General features: G+C 39.7%; 1 protein-coding gene across 3 annotated transcripts; it reads left to right on the top strand.

Moving 5' to 3' along the window:
- Positions 1-686: 686 nt before the first annotated feature.
- On the top strand, positions 687-18,768 carry LOC148740413 (uncharacterized). Of its 3 annotated transcripts, none has more exons than XM_088750491.1 (14): positions 687-1,173; positions 1,857-2,467; positions 2,772-4,002; positions 4,201-4,296; positions 4,900-5,083; positions 6,060-6,406; positions 6,971-7,197; positions 8,351-8,652; positions 9,755-10,084; positions 10,867-11,023; positions 12,553-12,613; positions 12,829-13,104; positions 15,053-15,309; positions 15,780-16,202. In XM_088750491.1, the coding sequence occupies exons 2-14, from the start codon at positions 2,087-2,089 to the stop codon at positions 16,068-16,070; spliced, it is 4,140 nt and encodes a 1,379-aa protein (XP_088606617.1). In that variant the 5' UTR covers positions 687-1,173; positions 1,857-2,086; the 3' UTR covers positions 16,071-16,202. The 3 variants fall into 3 exon arrangements, with proteins under 3 accessions (XP_088606617.1, XP_088606618.1, XP_088606619.1); XM_088750493.1 differs by lacking the exons at positions 15,053-15,309; positions 15,780-16,202 and adding exons at positions 17,579-17,679; positions 18,075-18,768 and having other exon boundaries at positions 689-1,173; XM_088750492.1 differs by lacking the exon at positions 4,201-4,296 and having other exon boundaries at positions 15,780-16,203.

Genomic DNA, 18,768 nt, shown 5'->3' with positions numbered 1-18,768 from the left:
TTTTATTATCTTATGCCATAATTTTTTAATAGCTTTTGTTATATTTTGGCTATCAAATCCCTATGGAGGAGCTTCAATGAATGTATGTTATGCTATGTAACTTCAGTCTCAACTAACATTTCTTGGTCTGAGTCAACTAGCTCCAGGGTGGGAGGATTTGCTCTTCAATGTCTTAATCTGTGCAATTAAGTTTCTCTCTGTCTAAGGGCTCTTACACTTGAGATGTCAGCTTCAGAACTCTTTATAGTAACCAATTTACATCTTCATTTCAGTTGGTAAACCAAGTTATCTTGTCATACCCCCTTCAGTAAAGCAGCACAACAGTTTTTTTGTCCCCTTAAAATTATTCTACCCTGAGGTGATCATAATTTTTTACAATTAGGCAGCCTGTTCATAACATCAAGTTTTGAATACATAATTATATATACTTAAGTGAGCATAATGTTTCGTTTAATTTTCCATTCAGGTTAAGGAGGATGAAGGTTTCACAGACATTCTGCAAAACAATGGCAATGAACATTCTACTGAATGTAAAGATGAAAACGTGCAAGCTGAGCCTGATGTGATGATTGATGTTTCTCAGCCGCCTGATACTGAGGAGCATGTTAATCAGTGGTTGGAGTATGCTCAGGGGAAACCCACTGAAAGTGCTTTATCCACGGAGGAACCCTATGTTACAATGGACGTGTGAGACTTTGCAGGGCAGCACTTGTACTATGCTAGCCATCCTATCTTCCTATCACAGCGGGCACTATACATATTGGTGCACAATCTCAGCAAGCCTTTGGATGCCCCAGCTGAGCCCTGCATGAGACAAGGGAGAAATGATGTGAAATTGGAAAACCCTAACAATGAAACAAACATGGAAAATTTGCTGTCATGGTTGGCTACAGTACATAGGGTTGCCCTGGCAACTGATGACACAGATGATGATGCCCAACAAAAGCTGCCCTACCTCCGCCCCCCAGTGTTCATTGTTGGCACATGCTGACAAACCAGTCAAAGACATAGCAACAATAAAGAAACAAATTAAGGAGAGAATTTGTGGTATGGAATATGAGAGGCATGTGGTCAGGCCTCTATTCTGCATTGACAACACAAAATTACAGCGACTAAACTTGATTAAGAAATTGATCCAGAAGAGTCGAAAGCGGAGAAAAAAGCATGAAACAGGTAAGATGTTTGCCTTTATGTTGTATCCTTTGTTCTATGTTTCTAAAGTAATTGATGACTGGATATAATTGACCCAAGTGTGAGGTGACGATAGCTGGATATTGAGAAAAAGTTACAAACTTTGCAAGTCTGCTCCACACACTTTTTTGGATGTGTGGGATCAAAGTATGCGATCCTGAGTCCATCTTACTTGCTTGGGTAGCCAATCAGAACACATGATTTTCTTCACTGGGTGCTGCACACAAACTTGTCTGACGTTCATCAGTTTTCAAAACACTTTACAGTTAATTTTGGTTGGCAAGCATTCATATTATCTGACTCACATTCAGTGGTTGTGTTGTATTTCAGTAAAATTTAAAAGACTGGTAGAATGAGTTAAGGCTTGTAATGAAAGCAAGAAAGCAAGTTATGTTTTTTTTCTTTCATTAGCTGCACTCTTCTTAGTTTAAGGCGGCACCATACTGGGTCCTATACTTTTTTGCTGACAGATCCATTAATTTCAGAGTTTGGAGTTAGGAACAGAGGCTTAAAATAGTGGGATTTGAAGAGTTAATCATCTTAGTTATGTTGTCAGCTGTAAAATCTCTGCAATCACACAATTAAAATACAAATAATGCTCATTGTAAGCACATGTTTCTGTGTTGCTTCATGCTTTGAATTCCTTTTCTAAATATATCCTGCAGGGCAAGAAGGAAAAGTAGATGGTATAAATGAATTACAGAACACAATCCTGGAAGTGTTGTGGCAGGAGCCTTATATGGGTGAGAAAATACCAGTCAGGTAAATGAAAAACGCAACTTATTTGGAATAACTCCAGTTCAAGTACTTCAGGATCAATAATTTATTCAAAATAGACAGCAATGAAATTTCTTTGAATAATTATAATCGGCATATTCAGCATAACTGAACATGCATGAAAATGTATATCAATGCAAAACTATCTCACGTCCAGTACTTTAAAGTTCATAAAACTCTTAAAACGTCAGATCGTGCAAATACACAGCAGTCCATTCGTGAATTTCTTGAATACACCCTTCATAATTTGTCACAAGAGATGCCGTACCTGAGGGGACTACAGTATAGACTGTGTGTTGCATGTCCTTACTGCCATCAAGGGGCAGAAGAACCAAGTCGTGCATGCTCAGACCATGTGAAAACCACGTGCACCCACGAGGACTGCTTCCACCTCATTGATGTAAATGAAGGCCAAGCGGAAATATGTAAAAGAAATCTCGATGACAAAGTACTTCCTCCCTGTGGATTGGAGAAATGGTTCTTGAAAAGAAGAACGGAGGTATGATCGATTTTTAAGCACAGATTTCCAGCCTCTGATCTATCTTTGCAAGTTTTCTCCTCTATTTTACCTGATCTAAGAATTAAATGTGCCGTTATCAGTGTTGAGAAAGTTAGCCCTGATAGTTTGTCTCCTGTTTTAAATATAAGTGAGAGAATCTTTATGAAGATGAAATTAGTTTTGAAGTTTATTCTTTTCTTTTTTCTCTCGGTTAAGTATTGATCAACATACATTTATTTGATAACACACCTATTATTTTATGTTATTTTATTGTCCTAATCCTCCATGACGTCTTTTTCTTCAGGGTTTATCTTCAAATCTGGCTGCCAGATCACAACGTAAAGCAGGTGAAATTGATCCAATGAAGTCTGACGCGTCATTGAAGGTGACTCTCCTGGGCAGTGAATGGAGTTCATCAATGGGAGGCTTGTCCACCATAAACAGACAGCTTGCCATTCTGTTGGCCAAACATGCGCAAGTGGATGTCACTCTCCTTGTCCCGCAGTTTGCCTGTTCTGAAGAAGACAAGAGAACTGCAAGAAGCCTCAATGTTTCCATCAGGGAAGCAGACAAACTTACAGGCCACAGTGACCCTCTTGAATGGTTGAGTTTCCCACCAAGAGACCTCGTCATTGACTTTGTACTGGGTCATGGTGCTAAGCTTGGTAAGCAAGCCCAAGTTATCAGAAAGTACCACAGTTGCAAGTGGATACAGGTTGTGCACACTGCACCTGAAGAACTTGGAATGCACAAAAACTATCCTGAGGCTATTTCTAAAGGTGAAGAGAAGAACACAACTGAGGTGGAGTTGTGTAAGTTGGCAGATGCTGTGGTAGCAGTTGGACCAAAGTTGACAAAGGCTTACTCTTCCTACCTGCGCTCATGCGAGAAGCACCAAGATATCATTCAACTGACGCCAAGCACGTTCAGTGAGTTTTCTTACGTGAAACAAGCTGCAGTTGACATGGACAAGTTTAAGGTTCTAACGTTTGGCCGTGGTGATCCAGAGGACTTCAGCCTGAAGGGCTACGATATCTCTGCCAGAGCAATAGTTGAACTGAAAGACAGATCCTACCATCTGATCTTCGTAGGTGCAGCTGACGGTAAACAGGATGAGGCTGCAGCGAATTTGCTAAAGAGTGGAATTGATAAAACGCAGCTGTCTGTGAGGAAGTTCGTGCAGAGTAAAGAGAAATTGAAAGAATTATTTTGTGAAGTTGATCTTTGCATAATGCCCTCAAGAACCGAAGGGTTTGGATTGACAGCATTAGAAGCTTTGTCTGCTGGTCTTCCCATTCTTGTCAGTGGCAACTCAGGATTTGGTGAGGCATTGTGCACTGTACCAGCAGGGAAATCAGTTGTGGTGGAGTCTGAGGACCCTAAGGAGTGGGCAAAGGCAATTGCTGGTGTCCGAGAGAAGGAAAGATCAGACCGACTTCAGAAGATTCAGCAACTAAGGAGTTGCTATGAAGAGAAGTTCAGCTGGGAGAAACAGTGTGACATTGTTGTGGAAAAGATGTGTGACATTGTTCATGGTGAGAATATTTTGAATATTCTTCAAAAAGTGTTTTTGGGGGCTACTCGGCGTTCAGTCTCTTTTAAAGCGTCATGGAAAGCAGGGACACCGTCTATAAAAAAATGTGTTAAACCTGAATAGTCTGAATAGAAATCAGCTGTTTTCTCGTCTTCTTGATTGGTGCAATATTGAAAAAGGTTTCTTTCTATTTGTTTAGCCTCTAAAAGACAAGACACAGGTTTCAGAACTCAGGAAGCCGGAAATGTAGATACGCCAACCGAACAACTAACAGTTGATTCAATAGTGACTCCAAGTGAGTACCAAAATAGCTAATGTTTCGCACGAGGGATTCATGTCAAGATTTATAGCTCTGCTTTCATCGGTTGTAATCCAAAGACATGTCTACATAAATTTGACTTTCTTTTACTTCCAATCAGGACGGATGGATTGGTGTAATTTTTTTCAGTGAGGGGAAGTTTTTCTCCCATTTCACCAGGAAACAAACATAAATTGCCAAAAACAGGGAGACTTGGAGCGTTTTTTTTGCTCGTTGTCAAAGCGAAGCCAAATTGTAAATGCCGTTCCTATAAAAACACTTTTACGTACCGGCTTTTCAGAATAAAGTGCTCATCCGACACAGGTAGAGGAAAATACATTTGGAAAGAGGAAATACATTTGGGCCAGTTCATTTCTATTAAATCTAACCCTAACCGCTGTGTTACGCAAGCAGTGGGCCATTCGTATTCTTTCTAAGAGGTTTCTTTTCATTAAATAATTGTCTTTCCACTGCAAGCTTTTGGCCCTCTTGACACTGTTCACAAAAATAAATATTCAGATAAAAGATTCAGCTTAGTTCAATATAGTTTAGAACGCAGCTTTGGTTTACAGTTTTTTTTTTTTTTTTTTTTGTCGTTAGCCACACAGACTACTCCCAAACCGAAGGAAGAGGAGAAGGATAGTGTTGAGGAAGACGAGGAAATCGAGATAGACTCTGAACAAGAAATCGAGATTGGCTCTGAAGAGGAAATTGAGGTCGGAACTGAGGAGCCGGAAGACACAGACGAAGATGTTCAAACTCAAGACAAAAGCATCATCTTCAAGTAAATACATAAATTATGTTACCCATGATCTTGCTTAATCATAATTACACTAATGATTGTGGAGACTTGCCCACTGATTGGTCAAGAATTACTTCAAATTTTGCCATTGTCAACCCACGAGAGGTGATTATTGTAGCAAAGCGAACTGAAAATGGCCACCGTGCATTTTTTTCCAATTTTTTGAAAAAGAAAACAAAAAAAAGTTCCTGTGATATTTATTCAAGAAATTAGACTAAAATAGCCATTATCCTCAGGCTTAGCTAGTAGAATTTAGTAAGTAGTGTTTAGGGACTTAACAACAAGACAGGCTCGTATTTTTATTTATATTGTGTTCCCACAACCACAGAACGTTCAGCTACTCGCTTTGTCTATCACGGAATGAATAGATAGCAAGTAACGTAGCCAATCAGATTGGAGCATTTGCGATAGAACGCTTAGTATGGAATGATTGGACATTTTCCCGTCATCTTCGACGAAGAGTTGCTCTACGATTGATCGTTAGTTCAGTTTTGTTTAACCGAAGTCATTCTTAATTCTTCCACTATACGACGAGAAGTACTTTTAAAAGAAAGCCTCGTCATCTATTCTATCATATTGGTGTTCAATAAACTCAGTCACAAGATTACCGCAATGTATATATCTTATTAACCAAGCGCGAGGGCCGTACTGGGAGAATATCGGCCCGAAGTCTTGACAGTACGGACCGAGCGCAGCGAGGTCCGTACAAAAAAGACCAAGGGCCGATATTCTTTCGGTACGGTCCCGAGCAAGCTTGGTTAATAAGATATTTATTATACGACTGAAGTTCAAAGGGACACAAGTGCGGTATCATTCGGGACCATTCGGGACAGTGCCCGGTCCAATACTAAGAGAATATTGACCGGAAATAGAGCAGTTTGATTGGTTGATTTTAGTTATTGGCCCTCTGACTGCCCGAGTCGTGTAATAAACCTATTTATTATCGTATATCCCACAGAGATACTGTAACAGTACAAGGTGGTCATTGGGACGTGAGAAAGGCTGCATCTCACCTGCTATTTCCGCCTGGTTTTGTTGCTGAGGACACTCCGCTGACCCTTTTCAGATGGAAACCCTCCGTGTGTTCACCTCCTCTTCAGCCAAACGAAGCTGTAGTAAGCAATGTTCTTGAACTATCGGCAGAAGGCGTTGAAGGTCTTCAGTTCAACAAAGAAGTCACTGTGGGAATCTCGCACAGTGGACCAGACCTGCGAGGATATGAAGTAGTGATAAAGATCTTAATAGACGCAGAAAGAAATGAATGGAAGGACGTTGAACAAACAGTTGACTTTCGATCTGTATCAGGTAGAGGCTGGTTTTTAACGTCGATTCATTACGCATTAGTCTCATTTGATATGAAAATGTAGCTTGTTCCTTTCTTAACTAGCCTTTTCCCAGAATTTCTGTGTCCATGTTTCAGTGTTTTTGCGGTGGCAAAAGTCATCTTTATCCACGCAAGATGATGTTAACTCTTTCAAAGGGTAACGTATGGGCGTTGAAATCAATAACAGCAAAACAACAAAAGCGACGACAACAACAAGACTCTACCAAGTGTTTTCCTTTCTTTTTTGCATTTTTGATTCTTGTATTGTAACTTAAATTTTATAATGATACGATTCAGCTATTACGTTATTTTCATATCTTGTACAAAACTAACATTACTGATACAGCAAAAAGCATAAAACAAGAATATCAGTTAAGCATACCTTACTAGATAAGGGTTCCGACCTATCAAGTTACAAATAAAATCAAACGAGCCAAACATGACAACGTTTCAAGGCTTTAACAGGCGAAGTGATCCCCTTTTTTAACAGTGAAAACTTTATTTCATAAACTGGTTCTAAATTTTCTTTGGTGTCTTTCTTTCAGATCTGCAAATGGCTTATCGCGATGATTTTCCTGACTATGCTCTTCCTGTTGCTGAGACAAAGATTACACAGTGTTCCACATTTGCAGTGGTTTGCCGTCTTAAGGCCCACAAGTTCACCATAACCTCAGAACCGTCCACCTTTTCGTTACCAGACTTTCCATTGGTCAAAGTGTTCTTCCCGTCAAATGCAGTTTCCGTCACAGAAGAATACCAAGTGACAGTCACAGTAAGTATATGATGGGCAGCATTAAACAATTTCGGTCTGTACCATTCCCGAACTATTCTTGGACTGGTTCGTTGAATCAGAGAGCACAATCGTTGCTATGGTTCAACAACAAACAATAACAACAAGCCTTTATTTCATCTCGTCTTTAAAATAGCCAAAAAAACATGCTAATATATCCGGTTGCTGGTGTTGATTCTTTTTTCCGGTCAGGCAGTCGCTTCTATCGATCAGTCTGTAATGTTAGACTTAATTGCGTGATATCTAATTTTACTGCATAACACCCACGAGATGTCAGGTAAGCTTTCGCGCGAAAACTTGATATCTTCACACTTGATATTAACACCGTTACTATGGTTATGTAACATATCGCACCTTTCGTAGCAAAAGTGAAATGGTTTGATTTTTCATTGGTGTTCCTACATTAAATGAAATATTACAAGGCCGCTTGGAGATACGAAGTTTCTCTTCTCGTGTTGAAAAATATTTCAACACTCGAAGAGACGTTTCGTATCTTTGCGCGGCCATGTGATGTACTCTATATTTTACCGCCTTACTATCGCTTTTTGTTAGGTATTCTAGTAACCCGGCATAATATTGGAAAGATACTTCTCCAAGCCAGATTTACTTTGCCACTTGTGATAGTTTTCTTTACTTTTCGTGTTTCTACATTACTTTTGAATCTTAACGCCCTAGATCATTTTATTATGTTGCTACGTAAACTCTCATGCAGGACAGACGGTTTTGTCCAGATAATTCACGTTCCCTTTACAGCGTGTGCAAACTTTAATTTTGCCTTTCTTGTAACCAGTCTTAAAAAAATACATGTAGATGTTACGCTGCCGCTGCCCACAATTTACTGTTGAGCCGCTTCCTCGCCCATTCATCGACTAACTTTCTGTAAGAAGGGGGTAGGGTTCTAAAGAAATGGTGGTGCTGCTTCGGTGGGTGTAACAAGGTAATTTTAGTTTTTATCAACTGAATTGATATTGTAAATTGGCACCGTAAGAAGTTTCAGTAAAGAGTAAAGAGTAACCTTCTGGCTTGGAGAAGTTTCTTACCACAATCACAACTACTGAAATACCTTACTAAAGACCACACCGAGGCAGTAACCTTCACCGTCAAGAAAAAATTTTTTTTACTCCACCACTTGTAGATACAAGAATTTCGCAGAAGAGAGTTAAGAAACAAGGAGATGTTGGCCGGCCCGATATTAAGTATTCAGTGCAGCAAGGAGGTCAAATTTCAGGAACCAGTCACTGTACAGCTACCGCTATCCTTGAGAGACACTGAGCAGGGCGCTCAATCATTGGGTATCCCTGATCTGTCATTAGCCCGTGCTCGAGTCTTGTTTTTACCATCTGATGGAACCCAACTAGATTGGACTGAAATTACCGCTGATTCCTCTCCATGGCTGGATGGCACTGTCATTAAATTCAGTGTGAAGCACTTCTCGAGGTATGCCCAATTAACCATCTGCTTTTAAATTTTCACAAGACTTTGATAAGTGACGTAAGTCTCCAGGGTAGCGATACTACTACTAATAAATAAATATTAATAAAAATAATAAATAATTTAGCAATGGACATTCCACTGGGTGGCTCTTCCTTGTCCACTGTTTTCAGATCGAATTGGAATTTGGAATGTTGGTTTTTGCGGAGGGAGGAAAACCGGAGAACCCAGAGAAAAACCCTCGGAGCAAGGACGAGAACCAACAACAAACTCAACCCACATGTGACGCCAGGTCCGGGAATCGAACCCAGGCCACAGTGGTGGGAGACGAGTGCTCTCACCACTGCGCTATCCTTGCTCCCCAACTGGAAAAAACCTCATCGAAATCGAAACGAAAAGAACTCAAAGCAAAAATAAACAAAGGCAATCAGAGCAGATCCGATTATAATTAGAAACACAAGGTCAGCGATGGTACAACTGGTGTTTTTTGAGAGTGTGGCTCATTTTCCCGCAAGCATCCGTATCTTGATCTTATTTGACTTACTACAGTAGCTATAAGGCATCACACGAATCTATGTTAGAGTTTTTATCACCATCGCAGCTGCGTAAATTCGTCCCATTCGTCAGTTAAGGGAAGACATTTTGTTCGCATATGGACAGGTCTACTAATTATTCACCTATTGTATGACCACAAGCTTTACTTTGCTTTTACTTCTGTTATATTTCTTTATTCCGTCTATCGTATTTACTATTTCTATTGTTATTGTTATTAGTAACATTATAATTATCATTCATTATCGTATACGTTTTGAATTGCGAGGAGGTGAATTTATTTCGTCAGCCACAATGAAAACACTAACGGACAGGTCATTCTTTCTCGCCAGGCGAGAGAAGGGGGAGGGGAGGGGAAGGGAGGGGGATCCGGTCCATTTTTGTTGTGTCACAGTAAAATCTACTTGATTCTGTCATAACGCTATGTACTCCTTATGTGATTCCCCCCCCCAACTCCTCCGCTCCATCTCCCCTCCTCCATCTCCCCTAACCCCCTCCCCCCTTCTCCCTTCAGGCGAAGAATTATGATTGACCTCATATTGTTGCTTCGTTGCAGACTTTGGGGCTGGATAGATTGGTGCGTTAAACCCGTCATGTCACCAATTATTGAATTAGCGCGTAACTTTAACACAGAAGATGTACCCCAAGTGGCCGTTTTTACAGCTTGTCTACCAGCAGATACAGAGTTAGGTTCTGCAAGATTGTTGAATGTGTTTTGCAGTTCAAGTAACGCGACAAGGAAGCACATTAAAGATGAAGAGAGATTGTTGTTAGCAGAAGAAAGTGCTTGGGACAACATGGTACCACGCGAAAAGGCTTACGTGTTTCTTTCAGGGAGTGTGGTTCATCCGGCCGAGGTTGCGGATTTGGAAAACTTTTTTGTCAGGTAACACTTTAGGGAAGATTTGCGTGGAACTTGAGCATCTGGGTTGAAATGAAATAATAAAAAAAGAGATGGATGGGAAAGTGAACTGCTTATTACCACCATGGTGGTTAACATAACATAACATAACATAACATAACATAACATAACATAACATAACATAACATAACATAACATAACATCAACTTTATTTCAACATTTCAACACGATAAGTGTTTAAAGATTCGCGCTTATGGGGTCGTGCATTAAAATTAGTCCTAAAAATTGGTTAGCCAATCAGTCCTTTTGTTAGGTGAAACGAAACTGAATCGGAACGTTCAAATTGATCTGGACGAGTGGCTGTTAGTCCATCAGATGTTAGGGATTTAAGATGCAGCATATAAAGCATGTTGAAGACGATATCAAGCTTCTCTCTTATGTCCAAGTTGTGGAGTGCTAACTGCCTCCCGATTAGCTCAATGAATAGAGCGCTAGACATTGTGCGGAGGGTCGAGGGTTCGAGCCCCGGCCGGACCAACACTCAAGGTCTAAGTTACTCTTACGTTACGGTGGAGCATCACTGATGTTCGATTCGCGACGGCCATATAAAAAACGCAAGACTTCAGCGATAGTACAGCTTTATTGAAGCCGTTATTTGTCCGTCAATTACCGCTCAAAATTTTCCGCAGCTTTTTATCCACTTACCTCCCAAAAAAAACTTAGGAAAATCAGCTTTTTATTGCTCTAAGAGAGGACTTTCCTTAAATCCTCCTCATATGTCAAGAAATTGTCTCATTTCCTTACAGGTTTGAAAAGGACGATTCTATAAAGAGGAATTTAAGGGTGCATGTTGTCGACAAAGGATGGCTAAAAATAGAGTTCTACAAGAGCAGAGAAAAGAGGCCAGACAATAAACTGTGCCAACTAGAAATGGATCTCCCCCCTCGAAAAATAGACATTGAGGTAAAGAACAACGTTTGAAAGACGTAGCTCAATTCACAATTCCTCCCACAGATCTTTCACTAGCGATACTTTTATCTCCAGATCGATCGGCTTTCCAATTTCGAATTTGGCTGCTTGAAACGTTCGCGGCCCGGTTGCCGATCGCACAGTATGTTGGGTAACAAAAATAAGCCCGGCGAGGGTAGCCAGCGGCCTGCAGTCCAAAAACAAACCCGTTAGCTCCCCTGGTCCCCTCGAGAGGTTTTGTCAAGACCGCATTGTTTTGATCGACCAATCAACATCGAATGGAAATGTGTTTATTAATTTAAATTTTACTTTGCTTTGGTAACATTGATGTTTTGATCGTTGCTTTGATCTCGTGAATACAGGATGGATCGTCATTGTTGATCTAATCCTCGAATTCGAATTCGCCGAAGTCATTATTTTTTTTGTTCCTGTTCTTTTTAACCTGATGACTTCATCGCTGGCATGGAAGGCATGGTAAGCTTTTAAAAATATAACTAACGAGGAAGACTAACTGCGATACCTTCGAATTCTATCACAGATACAATAAAATATTACGAATACATGTACAATATGAACATATTTTGTTGTAGGTTGCTTCGGAACTTTGAACACTGTGAGGGATGTCTCTTTCGAGTCAACGACATAATTTCTGATGCAGAGCAAGTGAAAGAAAATTTTTCCCGCCCTCCTAACTCGACATTTTTCGGTCACTTAATAAAGCAAATATGGGGAAGCAGAGTAAACCTAGTAAAACGAGGCTCGCACAAACAGAGGCGGGTGAAGTACAGTGAAAATCTGCAGCGAAAATCGCCCTGTAACACCAGTTTGGTTGACCTTGGCTACCCTCGCCGGGCTTATTTTTGTTACCCAACAAGTCCTGGAACAATCAATCTGAGCCTGGAGAAGTCCTGGAAAAATCCTTGAAATTTGTTTGAAAAAAGGGTATGAACCCTGAGTAAAGAAATTAGAATTTCCATGAATTTTTGTTTTTTGACAATCCTTTCTGGAGCTAACTGTGTTTGCCCTATTGATGAGGTACTCACCTCTCTCCACTATGCCCTGGTTTAATTGACTCCTAATCCTTGTGTCACAAGTAGCTTAACCCTTTTTATAACCCCTAAGAGGGACTAACATCTAATTTCTCCTTACAACATCACCCCTGAGTCTCACATTAAGGTCAGGAGAATATAGGAAATGATCATCAACTAAAGAAGCTCTTGATTGTTAATTAAATTCTCTTAGTCAGCACCTTAAGAAATGTTTAGAGAAAAGTATGGAGAATATGCATACTGATGTCAGGGGATGACGTGTTAAGTTTGTTGTTGGCTCATTTCCTCGACTAAGGCTGGAGGTTGAGTAATTTTTCTTTGGTTTCTTCGCAAGGTTGTGGTTTTCTTCCTTTACAAGAGCCTGTACTTTCTAAACAAATTCAACCTGAAGTAGGAAGGTCTTTTTTGGGAACATGTTATGTCTTACATGCTGAAGAAACCATTAAGATGGTTTTTTTTGTTTTTTTGTTACAGGATTCTGATCCATCTAGTGAAGTTTGTACATCACAAAAATCTTTACAACAAAAAAATTATGGTAAGACAGACTGAATTCACTGCTTTAAGTTTTTTGCCATGTTAGCTTACCTCCGGCCTTGAACATTGATTGATATAATTGGACCATTACACGCTTCTGGTTGGAATCATTGTTCTTTGCTTACAGTGTGATTGATTGATTTTGTACAGAGATCCCAGTAAAAAGACCGTATCAGTAGTGGTTCTATAGAAATTATTTCTTTTTTCTTTTTGTAGTAAAACAAGGCACACCAACAGATAATGAATTGGAACAATTAGCCTCCCAAATTGGTAAAAAGTGGATAAAGCTTGGGCGTCGCCTCGACGTCGAGGATGCAAAGCTAGAGGATATAGGACAAAGACCAGAGGGTCTGGACGAGAAAGCATATGACATGTTAAAACACTGGAAACAGAAGAAAGGTTGCATAGCAACTTTCCAAGTTTTGAATGCTGCATTACAGGACGAACTTGTACAGCGCAAAGACCTAGCTGAAAATTTTTGTTACCACCAAGGTAATTATTTTCAAGAATGTCGCTTTGTTCAAAATTGTTGTTATGAGTTATTTTAAATTACTATTTTTATTGCCTGGCATGGAGTCGCTTAGGAAGCAGTCTCAGAAATTTCCATAATTATGTGCCCACTGAGAGCTGCATAAATTATCTTCAACTTGGCAACCAGTGCTAGTGCGTATGAGTAATAAGATGTTACTTCCTGATTTAACTTCCAGGTAAGCTAACTATTTCGTAGCGTAACAAAACGTAAATTATTGTAACGTACCGTCACGTTATCAGTCTCTAGAAGAAGGCAGTACCTCAAAACTAGCCCAGATCGCCTCAATCCGACTACAAGGCTTAATATCAAGGGACATTAATCTATATCATGTCTCTTGGCTCTAAACAAAAAATTAGGAATGTATGAACATGTTTTTATGGAAAACTTGAAACTGCAAAAAACTGACTCCACTATTAGGGAGGGATCAGTAACTGGTGCCTCTTATTTTTATACATTGTGGCCAAAAATTCAAAGAAAAAAAGTTAGAAAACAGTTATGTTAGGTAAACACGAGAAGGAAGGATAAGAATAAGGATAGTTGGTATCAAGCCGGACAAACCAGTTGGCGATCTTGAATTCTGATCAAGGAGCTGAGCTTAGGACCATCAAGAACAGTCTCGGCTATCGGCCAGAGCAGCTAGGAGTTCAAACCTGGGTATCACTTAACATCCAGAGCCCCTAGAACTATTTTGTAAGGGTTATTTTTCAGTTGTGGTACTTTTTGGTACGTGTAGTTTGTCCCTCTTAATTAATCAGGGTCGTTAAAAAGATTTTAGTTGAGTAGCTTGACTATGAACAATGATACAAAGTACGCGGCACAATGTTATGCCGCTAGGCTGTGAATTTAGCCACATGCATTCGGAGTAGCCGGCTTGTTTTTCAGAGTAGACAGTATAATGCGCCGCGTGTCGGGCTTTTTTGACAACCCTGCACTGTACATAAAGACCACATCCTTCCTTCATAATTGAGAAAGGCATAGTTCAAGTTCAAGTTCAAGTTCAGGTTCATTTATTTGTTTAAGCAGGTTGATTAATTGGCAGCTGTAATAGCTGATGTGGACCTGCTGTCCTAACCCACCCATCCCACCCCAGGGGAGGACATCCATCACACAGTAATCTCGTGTGTGGGAAATTAACGTCTCCTACCCCCAACCCTGCAGGAGACGGAACCTCCATTTATTCGTCCCTATCCGAGAAGACTAGAATATCTAACCATTTCTTGATGTTATAGAAAGGTAGCAAATTCTTCTCAATTATTTTAAGACCTTGAGTGTTGGTCCGGCAAAAGTATCAATAACACACGGCAATTGACTTCCCCAAAGAACTTCACACAGGTTATAAGACGATCCAGCAGTTGCTCCTCTTCTTAACTTTCAATCTAAGGCCAGCGCTTTGTGAAAATGGTACTTTTGATAATATTTTGTGCTAGTGAGACATATATTATATTCACATCTCTGATTTCTTGTCTTAGAATCCAAAGACATTTAGGAACAAAGTGACACTTTTCAGAAGAATAAATGTACAGATAAAAGATTCAGCTAAATTCACTATATTTTAGAACGCGGTTTTGCTGAACAACTTCTGAACTTTGTTTGAATTACTGGCCCTACGGTTTTTTTTTTTCCAGTTACACAGATATGTTAGAGTGCAGACCTTGACGTAAATTGTTCTTTACTTCTTCTTCTCTTTTGGTTATTGGTGTGATGGTTCGCACATAAAAAGTCTCTTGCAGTTTATCTCTTCAATGCTCAGTTGTTGAACAAAACATCCGTTGTTTGGTCGTCGAAGGTCTTCTTTGCCTTTTTACCCTCCAAGTTACTCATACTTGTTTAAGAATTGTTATTTTCCAGCTGACAATTGTTACGCTTCTTTCATGCTGTCAGATTAAAAAAACTTTTTGTCCCTTCTAGGTTCTCATGACCGAATCATCCGGGAACTTCAGCAGATGCAACTTGATGCAAGCAAAGTCAAGAGCAGAACAGATCTATCATTGGGGCTGAGGACTACTGCATCAGACAAGGGCTTCATGATATCTGACAATCAAGGATCAGGAAATTGCATGTTCTATGCCTTGTCAGAACAACTGGAAATTGTTAAAGGAATCAAAATCCCACCTGGCAGATTAAGACAAACCTTGGTTCAGCACCTTAGAAGTAACCCCAAACTAGTAAGTTGATGTTGGTATTTCTAACATAGTTACTTACGGTTCTTTTTGAGGTTAAGTGTGTATACGGGTCAACACCACCAGAGCCTATCCCAGTGTTTACAGCATAACTTTATTATTTAAGAAGCCTCACAATGATGTTGGTTACAATTGAATCCATTTGTTACTTAATGTGGGCCTCCGAAGTAGCAGACTTTTACGGTTTTAGTCATTTGAATATTTTGGTTTAAAAAATGCCCTCTCTTAAACATCTATCAGATAACACTAAACAAAACTCCAGTTATTCTCTTAATGATGGATCTTTCCTGTTGTTTTTCTGCTGTTTGCGAATCGTTGCTGTTCTACAATAAATGCTAATTAAAGGTTGTCTCGTACCATTCTTAAAAAAATTACTCCATGACTCGTACTCCGCGCGCTCAAGTTCCTATCAACAATCCTCTTTAAGTTTGTTTCTTTAACTGATTTTCTTACAGCCGGATGGAACAGATTTGTTTCACTTTGTCCCTGGACATAAAACATGGACTGAATACTTAACACACATGGAACAAGATGGCGCTTGGGGTGATCACGTGATTCTGTGTGCCGCAGCAAACTACTATAAAACGTGCATTCGTGTGGTCAGCAGTCTACCCCATAGCAATGATGTAATGATTCCGCCATATTGTCCAGTTGACGAAAGCAAAGCACTTGTACTGGGACATATTCATGAGGTGCACTATGTCAGCCTTCAACCCGCTCAAGGTACAGCTCATTACATTAGATAGAGATAGCTTTATCAAGGAGTAAAATCATTGCAGTCCCCGGGCCGGCTGAAATGTGACTTACTTTACAATGGAACTAAACGTCATCTATAAATTATGATAAACTACTTAAAAAGAAGAAAACCGTAAAATGTTACGTAAAATTTGTTACCACCAAGGTAATTATTTTCAAGAATGTTGCTTAGTTCAAAATTGTTGTTATGAATTATTTTAAATTACTATTTTTATTGCCTGGCATGGAGTCGCTTAGGAAGCAGTCTCAGAAATTTCCATAATTATGCGCTCACTGAGGGCTGCATAAATTATCTTTAACTTGGCAACCAGTGTTAGTGCGTATGAGTAATAAGATGTTACTTCCTGATTTAACGTCTAGGTATGCTAACGATTTCGTAGCGTAACGAAACGTAAATTATTGTAACGTACCGTCACGTTATCAGTCTCTAGAAGAAGGCAGTACCTCAAAACTAGCCCAGATCGTCTCAATCCGACTACAAGGCTTAATATCAAGGGAAAGTAATCTATTTCATGTCTCTTGGCTCTAAGCAAAAAATTAGGAATGTATGAACATGTTTTTATGGAAAACTTGGAACCGCAAAAAACTGACTCCACTATTAGGGAAGGATCAGTAACTGGTGCCTCTTATTTTTATACATTGTGGCCAAAAATTCAAAGAAAAAAAATTAGAAAACAGTTATGTTAGGTAAACATGAGAAGGAAGGATAAGAATAAGGATAGATGAGAACAGGCTGGACAAACCAGTTGGCGATCTTGAATTCTGACCAAGGAGCTGAGGTTAGGACCATCAAGAACAGTCTCGGCTATCGGCCAGAGCAGCTAGGAGTTCAAACCTGGGTATCACTTAACATCCAGAGCCCCTAGAACTATTTTCTAAGGGTTATTTTTCAGTTGGGGTACTTTTTGGTTCGTTTAGTTTGTCCCTCTTAATTAATCAGGGTCGTTAAAAAGATTTCAGTTGAGTAGCTTGACTATGAACAATGATACAAAGTACGCGGCACAATGTTATGCCGCTAGGCTGTGAATTTAGCCACATGCATTCGGAGTAGCCGGCGCGTTTTTCAGAGTAGACAGTAAAATGCGCCGCGTGTCGGGCTTTTTTGACAACCCTGCACTGTACATAAAGACCACATCCTCCCTTCATAATTGTGAAAGGCATAAACTTTGAACATGCACCAAGCACGAGAAACTTTGAACATGCACCAAGCGCGGGAAACTTTGAACATGCGCCAAACACGAGAAACTTTGAACATGCGCCAAGCGCGGGAAACTTTGAACATGCGCCAAGCGCGGGAAACTTTGAATATGCATCAAACGCGGTAAACTTTGAACCTGCACCAAGCGCGGGAAAATGCAACTTCCATCGAGTACGAGGACATGCGCGTTACTTTAGTGGCCAAGTCATTGATTGACTATGGGGCCTTAATGAAAAAAAAAGACAGAAACCACTGTGAAAGAAGTGTTTTATTACCGTGTTATTATCGTGCTTCTCGTAGGTCATACAGAAAAGAGAAGAATCGAAGACGACAGTTTCCCATGTCAGGAAGAAGAGACTTCTAAAAGGCAAAAAACAGATTAGTGTTCTGGAATAAATATGGTAAAGAAATCTTTTATCACAAAATGATGTTAACCACATTTGTACTGATATCAAAAGTAAATTAGTTCATTTAATTTCCTGAATATCTCGGGACTGAAACAAATATTTGGTGTTACGTGTTCGTGTCGTACCATTCAAATGTAATTGGCCAATTTAAAATGACGTGATAAATCACTTTGTTGTTGGCTTTGTTACTTTACTCAGCACAACGATATCACCCTTTCCACTTAGTAACGTCTGGTATTTTTTTTTAATTTCATGATCCGCTAAGGTGTGAATGCCAAATCCTCATTATCTTGATAGCATTTGTTTTACCATTAATTTTTTACTCATGGCAGAGAGGCATGGTAACCAGTTGATCTAATACACTAACCTCTTCTCTCCTTTCTGTCCAGCTGTCAAGCGTGTAACCACTTAAAGTACTTCTCACGTGGAGCCTACTATCCTAGAAATAGAGCAGTACAGCGGTCCAGTCCAGCGGTCCAGTGCAGCAGTCTAGCGATCCCCGACCAGAAGAGAATGCGCTTGGCGATCATCGTGGACGAGTGAGAAGTGATCTCGAAGACCAAAACATCATGGCAAAGGAATTGAAATAAAAATGAAAATAAAATGAATGAAAGAGAAAACTGAATCAATTTATTCTATAGATTGAATCGCTGATTGTGAAGGAGACCACCTGCTAAAGAAAAGCGCTTTTAAGTAAGCGTTCAAGTTTCAAGTATTTATTCTTGCAGTTCAGTTTTCAAATCATGTCAATACTTGTAAAGACTACGTTACACACGGCCAGCAAACTTTATAAGGTTGAAATTATAGGAAAGTGTTAAAAAATTTTCCTCTCCTAAATTCGATTTATTGTCACTTAATTTGGGCGGTTGAAAGCGATTTCAAGTTTCTGGGATAAAATTCTTATCCGCTGATCATAAATCCAGCAAACTGATCAAAAAATACAAAGAGGAGAGGACGTTCTCGGATAGTAAGTAAAAAAAGAAAATTGTCGTAAGTGCTCCTAGTATCAACAATTTTCGTTAGTGTTGTACTTAACTGATGATGTAAATATGTAATAAAGACGATCAGTAATTTGTTAAGTTA

This window comes from Stylophora pistillata, chromosome 2 (assembly GCF_964205215.1).
Source record: "Stylophora pistillata chromosome 2, jaStyPist1.2, whole genome shotgun sequence".
NCBI classification, from domain to species: Eukaryota; Metazoa; Cnidaria; class Anthozoa; order Scleractinia; family Pocilloporidae; genus Stylophora; species Stylophora pistillata.
The sequence above is the reverse complement of the archived record's forward strand: the minus strand, read 5'-3'. Positions and strand labels throughout refer to the sequence as shown.

What these genes read in the sequence shown, in the direction of transcription:
- LOC148740413 (XM_088750491.1), top strand. Translation starts at nt 2,087, where the DNA reads ATGAAAATGTATATCAATGCAAAACTATCTCACGTCCAGTACTTTAAA. An exon ending in AATACCAAGTGACAGTCACA is followed by an intron (nt 7,198 to 8,350) that starts GTAAGTATATGA and finishes CACCACTTGTAG; the next exon opens with ATACAAGAATTTCGCAGAAG. An exon ending in TTGGAAAACTTTTTTGTCAG is followed by an intron (nt 10,085 to 10,866) that starts GTAACACTTTAG and finishes ATTTCCTTACAG; the next exon opens with GTTTGAAAAGGACGATTCTA.